We start from the raw sequence: 9,809 nt of genomic DNA on the forward strand, positions 1-9,809 counted from the left end.
TGAATAGGTGTGTAATAACTCATCCTCTACTGAAAATGAGGGCAGGAATGTGAAGGCATTCTGTAAAACAACACCTGAGGGGGAATTTTAGCAACTGGGATTGTGTACTTGAATCTCCCTGTAAACAGTAATGTAAATGGAGCCACTTTAAAATGGAGTCAGAGCTGCCATCCCAGAGTAACTGCCTTACACATCTTAACTCCTCAATCTTCAAATCTTTGGAATGTTGAAACTGGGCAAAATAACCTTTGGACTGGGCCTAAGCAACCTTGTTTCCTAAGGAACTATTTGCAAAGATAACAAAGCAATTATGACTACTGGACTGATGACTGCTGGACTGAAAATTAAAAACATTGTTTAGAATTAACACCTGTATGTTATGTTATCTGCACCAATAGAAATGCCTTCCTTCTACTGATGTAATTGTTCCCTTTCCTATTCTCATAAATACCCCTTGCCTTTGTCTCTTAATTGGAATATTATTTGGGCCTCTGCCTGAATTAATGATTCCCAAATAGCTGTTCTTATTGATCTCAAACATTTGTTTGCCTCTTACTTTGAAAGGTCTTTTTATTCTTAGGTTAGCAACCCATTCTCAATTCGTTTGTGCTGGATGGTCCAGCAAGTTTAATGATTATTGCAGTCTGGAGGATGATACCTCTGCCGCTAGAAGCACAGGAGGCTGCAGGAGCTCAGGGTTGGCTCCTACAGTGGAGGGCTTCCCAGAGGAGGTGACCCCAGAACTGGCCAATAGTGGGACTACCAGAAGAATAAGACTCTTAGGACCCAACTCTCTCCTTTGACAAGTGACTGGATCCCAGAGAGCAAGTAACAAACATGTATTGAGTGCTTGCTCAGTGCCAGGCACACAGAGAAGAGAAGGGAACCACACAGTATTAGCTCAGGGGAAGTGACTTGTCCAGGGTTACACTGCTACTCTGTGGCAAAGCTGGGACTTGAACCCGGTTCACTGGCCTCATGGCCCAGAATCCTGGACCACCAGCCCGAGGGATCACTCCCTGAGAAGCTAGCATGGCCCCTTTGGAGGACAAAATGCAGGACCTAACCATAAGTTTTGGAAGGAGCCAGACACACAGGTGCATCTCTCCATGAATGTTGAACCCATTCCATGAGGGTCCTCTGCCTGGGGGATTCCATGTTGGTGCTGAGAGGAAGTTATCCTCAAATCCAGGGCACAACAGGGGGTTGACTGAATGGTGGGACTTCAAGGCACTGCCCCCCACTGGCCGTGCCCTGATGCGCCCACCTTGGTACCCTCCCTCTGGGTAGAAGCCCTGCCCTGGCTACAGTGATACTCCCCCAAAGATGCCCAGCGGGCCACCTTCTGCAGCTAGGCCTGTGAGTCCCAGGCACTGGGTCTCGGGGCTGCCATCTGCTGTTTCCCAGGCTCCACGTGCCCACACACACACCCAGATTGGCTGTAGATGGAAAGTGATGGGTCCATTGCTGAACGTGATAAATCATAAAACTTCCTGGGCCTCTTCCCTCTCCACAGTTCATTCACTCAGTCTCCCACTGTGTTGAGGTATGTTCTCAGGGCCTCACGTGGATTATCTCAGTCCTCACAACCTCCCTGTGAAGTTGGTGCTGCTTTCATCCCTATGATACAGGTGAGGAAACAGGTTCAGAGAGGGGAAATGACTTGACCAAAGTCACCCAGTTAGGAAGTGGCGTACACAGCCATTCCCTGACCACTGCCCTGGGTGCGGAGTGGGTCAGCCCTCCAGAAGTTCCAGTCTGGTGCAGACAGACCAACTAAGGAGCCAGCTGCTTGTGCAACTAAGGAGCCAGCTCCCCGTATGGGGAGCTCGGTGCAGTTGGCCTTTGCAGCCTACAGCCTGAGTTGGAGCTCAGAGGCCTCACCTGCAAAAGCTCCCGGTGCAGAGTGAAGTCCGCCACCTCGGGCAGGCACTCTTGCTCCAAACTCTTCCCAGGAAATTTGTGGTCTCCTTGCCCCAGGAAAGGAGACAAGGTATTGGCAATGCCACCCAGGTTCCAAAAGCTTGAGGGCCCTTTACTGCAGCTCACAATCTAAAAACACCCACTTTGGCATTATTTTTGAAAATTTTCTGTTTCTTGAGCACCTACTGTGTGCTGGGCACAGCAAGAGGCAGCACATTCTCTTAATAGAAATGAAGATGATGAACAAGAGGGATTTTGCTATTCATTTAGCTCTTTACGTGATTATCTCTTTTGAGGTATGAGCCCCATTTTACTGAGGCTTAGAGGTGCAGTCACTTGCCCAAGGTCATACCGGCAAGAAGAGCAAGTGCTGAACCTAGGTGGCCTCAGGGAAGACTGAATTTCTCTGGACCCAGTTTCATAGGCTCTTGAGACACAGTGAGTCTTAAAAGAGGTGAAGGAAACCAACATTTACAGAGCTCTTTCTATGTGCCAGGCCCCATGCATTCCTCTACATTATCTCAGCTCAACCTTGCAACAACCCCACAGGGTAGATACTAGTATTAATGCAATTTGATAAAGGAGGAAACAGGTTCAGAGAGGTTGAGTAACTGGTTCGAGGGCACAGAGTTGAAGCTGGGGTTTGAACATAGCTCTAATTCCAAACCCAGTTTCCTTCCTCCTCACCCAGGGGTCTCTCTCCTTATCTTCTCCAGGGCTTTCCTCTGGACTGTGCTAGTGCCAGTCCTGGTGTATTGTGGGCGTTCAGCCAGCTTAGGGAGAATCAGTGTGGGTGAACTCTTGAGGACCAGACAGTTAGTTGAGGGGACACTTTCTCCAATGTTCAGCAGAGGGCGCCTGTCCACAGCCAGATTTCCGAAGCTGTTTCTTTGGGTGGCCACTTGGGTGATCCAGGAGAGCCTGGAGATTGGGTGTGGCTCATAGGTGCCCCCAGCATGTGCGCTCCATCCTCCTTGGCCCTCTTATAGAAATGTGCCCCCTAGGGGACCCACCCATCCAAAAGGGCCCCGGTGCAAATATGACCCCCATTTTATAGATGAGGAAGTGAAAGGTAGGGATAGAAGAGACCAACCCAGGGTCTCAAGGTGGTTGCTGGCTGTCTTAGAGATTTGCCAGGCTCCCAACTCAAGCCTCAGCTGGACCTGATACAGATAGACCAGGGAGTCATATTGTCCCTCAGAGCCTGTTTCCTCCCCTTCAAGCAGGGGTACACTAACATCTCGAGGTAGTACAGCAGAGATGGGAAACCACTACCCACTGAGCTTTTACCATGTGCCACACACTAAACTTGACCTTTTTCACATATCTCACTTAACTCTCACAACAGGCTATGTGCTACTAGTCCCCTCATATAAATGAATAACGAAGGCTCAGAGAGGTCCGTTAATACACACAAGGTCACACAGCTGGTAGCCCTGCACCACCATGTGAACTAGCTTTTTCTACTTCGTGAAAACAAATGAGAGGGGCCCCAGATACCATGACATGATTCAGTCTGTCCTTGCCTCTTCTCCCCTGGTTTCATTTATGCACCATCTTTTGGGCACCTACCGTGTGCTGGGGCCCACTGGATTGGGAGCTGTTTGAGGACAGTAACTGGGTCTTATTTAGTAATCACTAAGCCCTCTACTGTGTACTGAGCTCTCTGCTTGGCCCAGAGGACCCAGGGGACCCAGGGGAAGATGTCACTGGCACTTAGGTGTGCATCAAGAAAGTGAACAGAAGTGAAGGAAGGGGCAGAACCTGGGGGAGTTGGTGGAACCCACCCACTTACACACACACACACACACACACACACACACACACACACACGAGGCTGGTTCAACGGGAACAGAGGCAGCTGCCTTTTATTGGGGGCCATGGGTTGGCTGGTTTCACTCAAAGGCCACACACTTGATCTTGAAGTCACCCTCTGCTGCCAGGTAGTTGATGGCCTCCAGATTGAGGCGGTTGGGGAACTTGAATGTGTATCCATCTGGCAGCTTGATGCTCAGGTCTGCCTGGTCGAAGGAGATGCACACCTGGGGGAAGGGGGGATGTGAAGGGCAGTGAGCAGCGTGGACCCCCAAGCAGAAGCCTCAGTGCAGCCAATGCCATGGCCTACAGGCCAGGGGCCCTCCCAGAGCCCTTTCCTCCTGTAGCCCTGACAACAGCCCCCCTTCATGGGTGAAGCCACTGAGGCTGGGAGAGGGAGATAACACAGCAGATGAAGGGGGGAAGGGAGAAAGGGCAGGGTGGGAGCTAGATTACTAGCCACTAAACCCAGCTCTGCCCCAGCCCACCCAGTGCCCTGCTCCAGTCCCCAGTCCCCAGCCCACCTCTGTGACACTTCCAGGCTGGAAGGGAAAGGCAGACTCCCGCTGTTCCGTCCCCCAGGCCCCGTCATCCTTGCTGTTACACACAATTGTGTTGGTATCCCCATGTATATCGAAGCGAGGGTTGAAGTGCAGGCACACGTTGTTGCTGTCTTTGCCCAGGTTCAGCACGAAGCTAGTGGGTAACAGATGGGATTGAGGCCAGCTGCAGCGCCCTCGGACTAACCAGTCTGTGCTACTCAGTACACCACCAGTGCAGCTAGCTGGGAGAACTCAATTGAGCCAGGAGAAAAGAAACCTGCTTTCTAGCTCTGGCCCTACCACCTCCTTGCTGTGTGACCTTGAGCAAGTACCTGCCCCTCTCTGGGCCTCAGCTTCCTCGTCTGCACAACGGGAACTGTACAGGAAGGATCTTTATGGGTCTTGCTGTGCTGATAGCCAAGACTCTTGCAGACGTTAGTTTGTGTCCCAGCCCCTTTGGTCAAAGTCGGAGACTCCCTCCAGATGGTGACCTCTGGGAGGACAAGTGTCCCATCTGTGTTGTTTATCTCTGTACCACTGGTGCCCAGTATGATGAATGACACACAGTAGGTACTCAATAACTGGGGAGAATGAAGATTTGATAGACCGAACATTTGCTGAGTGGAGGTAATAGCAATCCTCGTCCCTGAGGGTTTGGTAAGAATGAAAGAATAGCGCACGGGAGGTGTGCAGCCCTTTGATAATGTCAGCGGATCATCTCGTGGGCTCTGAGAGACCCAGCATCTCACTTCCTCCATACAACCACTGTCCCCCTTGTTTTGGTTTACTGATTAATAAACTGAGGCTCAATGTGGTTGGTTGACTAGTTCAAGGTCACACGGCTGCTGAGAAAATTGACCAGCTAGCTGAATAAATGAGTGAATGAGTGAAGGAAGGACTGAAGGAATGAAGGTTGAGCATGCAGGAAAGAGGGACCTCAGAGGGAGAGCAACGGGGGTGATACCCTTCTCATTCCCTCTCTCTGCCCTGCCCCACAACGGCCTCAGGTCCCGCCAAGGTCTATGATGAGGCCGCAGCTGGTTTAGTTTAAGAGGCTCCAGCAGGGAGGGGAGGGGGCGACAGTGGTGGAGGCATCCAGATCCCGCGGAGGAAGTGACTCACCCAGAAAACGCAGCCTCTGCGGCCGCCTGAATTAACCCCTTCCCCCCTCCGCCGGTGGGTGGGGAGGAGCGGGGCCTGGCCGACCACGCCCCTACCCGACTCCGGACGCGACCCTCGGGCTCAGAACCCCAGCCCCTACCGCCCACCGCCCGCGTTTTCGCCTCCTCACCTTTTGGCGTCGGGGGCCACCTCGCCCCGCACTCTGAGGCACTCCCCAGGTTTGAGATTCAGGTTGCTGGCGACCAGACCCTGCGCAGACAAGACCCCGCCCAGCTGGGTTAGCCAACGCGTCCCGGTGGATCCTCAGGCCAACTGGAAGCCTGGGGAACCCGGGTGTAAGTTCTAGCCTTTCTTTTATCTCTGTGTGGTCCTGGGCAAATCCCTACTCCAGCCGGTTACAGTCAGTTTCCTGTCTGTAACAAGACTGGGGTTCTAGAAGCCAAAATCTAGAAGTTTTTGCGGTTCAGCTTGGAGAGTTTGGATTCAGAGCGGCCTGGGAGGTGGGGAACTATGCCCCATTGCTCCATGTAATAGCTGGAGAGAACCTCATGTAATAGATGGTGCGTGAGGGAGTTAGTGGCAAAGGAAGGTGAATGGAGGGGTCTACTCCTCTGCTGAAGAGGAAGGGGCCTGGGGCTGACAGAGCTCCACTATCCCCTTCAAGTAGAGAGAGGCAGGGGCTGGAGAGGAGACCCCCAAGGAGCACAGCCAGGCGCCTCTACAGAAGGGAGAGCGGGCCTTGGCCGGAGTCTGCAGCCTGGCTGGCTGGGGTTAACAGGATTGAGTGCATAGCTTCACTGGTTGTGAGTGGTTCCTTGCGCCAGAAACTTGAACCCTTTCCCTGGGGGCATGAGGGAGATTCTTGCCTTCTTCTTTCTCCCTTAGCACCACCCCCTCCCAGCTTGGGGGAGTGGGTGGTGGGGAATTCCCCTAACTCCCACCTGACCAGCCTGGACAGAACCACACTCCAGCCGCTAACCCAGGCAGGCCCCTTCCTGGGCAGCCTGTCTCAGATCCTGGTGACATTTCAGAGCTCTAGTGCAGAGGGTGACTGCCCTGGCCTGGTGACTGGGGACAGCTGCTGCCCAGTGACTGGGACAGCTGCGGGGGGGGGGGGGGGCATGAGAGGGAAAAGCAGGCTCTTTAGGGTTGCGGGGGCAGGGGCAGTGCCCTGGGTTTCCTCAAAGTGTTGTCCCCCAGTTGGCCACACCCTTCCTACTCCTACCTCAGAGAGCTGCAGAATGTCAGACCGTGGCAGAAATAACTGTACTGTCAGACCCTGGAGGAATCTAGAAAATTCTTAAGCTAAAGAAGGCCTTGGGGGACCATGGTGCCCATCCCATCTTAGAGACATGGCCACTGAAGCCCAGAAAAGAGAAGGCACTTGCTCAAGGCCACACCGTGGGGACCAGAACCCCGATCCTCATCTGCCCTCATTCTCCCCAGCTGTCTGCCTTCACGCCATCCGGGACCTTGGGGCGGGGTCTCCACACTCACACAAGCCATGGCTGAGGACAAGACGATGGTCCTGGGAACTGATGGTCCTGGGAACTGCAGCACCAGCTGTCTGAAGACTCCACCCAAAAGATGGGGTCCTGGGCCGCTCCCATCCTTTTAAATGGACCAGACCCCCCCTCCCCCCGCCCCCGGTGAGTCCCGCCTCCAGAAAGATCAGCCAATTGTAAGCCAGGACAAGGATATGGGCCACTGGAGGTGGAGTCAATGGAATTTTGAAGCCAGTTCTGGAGCAGAACTGACCAATCAGAATTGTGACCCCCCCCCATTCCTTCTTAACCACTCCCCCAGAGTCCAGACTCCGCCTCCCATTCTGTTTCTTCCCTACCCTCCCCGTACCAAAAATTGTGCTGTGGCAGGGATTGGGGGGAGCCAATGGAAAATAGTTTGAGAATGAGCTAGGCCCTGGAGTTGGCGGAAAAGGGCCTAGGGCCAGCAGACTGAGCTCAGGGGGTACCCAGAGAAGACCAATGAGGGGGTGCATGGTCCTTGAGAGAATTAGATCTGGGGTTCCTGAGGTTGCGCCCTGGCAGGGACCAGGGTGTGACTCCCTCTGTGGGCCTCTGCAAAGGGCCCAGGACCCATCAACTACAAAGCCCTGGCCCCACCCGGGCCTCCCCCGGAAGCAGGGATTGTGGCTGCTGCCGCGTGTGCTCCTCACTAGCGCTAAAGAAAGACTGGGCAGGGTGCCAGGTCTGAGGCTGCCGCCAGGGTTCAGGGCTCAGGCCTGGGCCCTCCTGAGGGGCCTGCTGGGGATCCCTTAAGAGCTCCTGCTTGACAGCCTCTGGCCTGTCTGAAGAGGATGAGGCCAGGGAGGGGGCCCAGGCTGAGCCAGGCCATGAGGGGTTAGGGTCCTGGCTCTGTGGGTCCCCGTCCACTTTCCTCATATTCTCCCTCCGAGGTCAGGCACAGCCCTTCCTTTCCCCGTCTCTTTAGCAGATACTTTACTGAGCACCTGCTGTGTGCCTGGCCCTGAGCTGGTCTGAAAGGATTCAAAGATGGAACTCTCACAGTTCCTGCTGTCAAGTAGCCCGCTGTTAGGGCAGAATCTGGCTATGAACTTAATGAAGAAATAGTATGATACTGGCTCTAAGGGAAGTCGTGAGCAAAGCATCATGGTGAAGGTGGGTCTTGAAGGGTGGGTGAAGAAGGCGGGCTGGCATTCCTGCCTGGGCAGATCTGGGGAACAGCAAGCAGCTGAGCATGGATGGAGCTTAGGGTATGTTGGGGAAAGATGGGGCATGAGGCTGGGGGGCCAACAGTACCTGGATCGTGATGGGTTTCATTGAAGGGGCTTGGACATTGTTTCACCTGAGGGTGCTGGGGAGCCACAGAAAGTTACAGGGAGGGTGAGTATTGAGGCCAGATTTGGGCTCCAGGGACAATTACTGTAGCAACAGTGGTGTGTGTGTGTGTGTGGAGGTGTTCTCACCTCACACGCAGGAGCCAGGTGGAGAGAGGGGCCTGGGGAGCGCTGGGCAAGGCAGGAGGCTTAACACATCACTGTCGCCCTTCTGAAATTGCCAGAACCAAAGAGGGAGGAGGATGTGAACCAGGAGTGACTCACATCTGGAGGCGAAGCCAGCAAACCCGGCCTGCCCTCCGATGCCTCCCAGTCCAGCTGCCACTGTCCACCCCCCCTGCCTCCGGCACAGGCCACCTTCCTCCAGATGACTGAAGCCCACCCTGGCACAGGAGGCGGGGGGGAGTGCGTGGGACTGTGAGACAGGCCTAGAGAGCAGGCTGGGCCCCACCCCCTATGCGTCCCTTACCCCTCCTGCCAGACCAAGCCTGCAGCCTCAGAAACCAACCACAGCAGCTTCACTTTTTCCTCCAGGGCCTTCCTCAAACCTCAATCTAGGGAGGGGTGGGTAGGGCCCCGCTCTGCTCCGCTGCCTTTCCTCTGTGCTTCCCTTCCCAGGGCCACAGGCACCCTCTCTGCCTGATCAAGGAATTGGGCATTTCTAAACCAAGGACAGAAGTACTTCAGGCACAGTCCTGCCTGGCTGCCACCAGGTGGGCCTGGCTGGCTGTTCCAGCCCAGTAGTTGGGCTCTCAGGACCCCAAGAGCTGCTCCTCTGTTCTTCCCGCTACACGGAAGACACGCCCAGCACCAGGGAGTGTTTGCTGCTGGGTGAGGGGTTGTTTACTCCTCTTCAGCATCTGGCCAGCTGAGGGATGGCAGAGAGCGGGTGTAACGTGGTGAACAGGCCCCCAGAAAGGCCCTTTTGGGAATCTGGAGATCTACCATGCCCTCCCCAAGGCATCCTGACAAGTCCCTTCTCCTTTCTTGCCTCAGTCTCCTCATCTGTAAGTTGGGGAAGTAAAAACCTGTTGTCCTGTACAAGGTTAGTATGGGGTGGAGTTCTGGTGTGTTGTACTAAATAGATGATTTTTTTTTTTTATAGTCTTAGAAGGTTTTTGCATCTTTTCTCAGGCTGTTTACCTTCCTGGGGTCAACACCTCTGGGAGGCCCCTCCACCCCCACCTCATCTCCATCAGTCCCTCCTGCCTAGGCTGGGGCGGGGAGTCTCTCAGATTCCAGTGTCCCTGATAAGAGGGATGGTGGTTTTCTTGGGGGAGGGACAGGGACAAGGTGCATTGTGTGGTGGCGCCCACTTATCTGCCAGGCCCTGTGCCCGGTGCCTCGCTTTCATACACTATCTCATTTCATCTTCACCTCACCTCTTCTTGTCTGCCAACTGGGCTGAACTGCACAGGGAAGCCGCTCTGGGCCCTGAAATGAAACTGATGTTAGAATCGGGAGAAGAGAGGCAAGTCCTGATTTGGGGGCTGCCTGGCTGGGAATGCAGCCAAGTTTTTGAAGTCTTTGAACCTGTTTTCATACCTGGAAAGTGGGAACGTTACCCAGTTTTTACCCATTTGCTGGCT

At 54.2% G+C, this 9,809-nt stretch overlaps 1 protein-coding gene across 1 annotated transcript; it reads right to left on the reverse strand.

Moving 5' to 3' along the window:
• Positions 1-3,764: 3,764 nt before the first annotated feature.
• On the reverse strand, positions 3,765-7,054 carry LGALS1 (galectin 1). Its single transcript, XM_019752954.3, has 4 exons — positions 6,900-7,054; positions 5,572-5,651; positions 4,263-4,434; positions 3,765-3,965 (listed from the first exon to the last, which is right to left on the reverse strand). The coding sequence occupies exons 1-4, from the start codon at positions 6,906-6,908 to the stop codon at positions 3,819-3,821; spliced, it is 408 nt and encodes a 135-aa protein (XP_019608513.3). The 5' UTR covers positions 6,909-7,054; the 3' UTR covers positions 3,765-3,818.
• Positions 7,055-9,809: the final 2,755 nt, after the last annotated feature.

Source organism: Rhinolophus sinicus, chromosome 1, assembly GCF_057876585.1.
Source record: "Rhinolophus sinicus isolate RSI-liver-muscle chromosome 1, RSI-T2T, whole genome shotgun sequence".
NCBI lineage: Eukaryota > Metazoa > Chordata > Mammalia > Chiroptera > Rhinolophidae > Rhinolophus > Rhinolophus sinicus.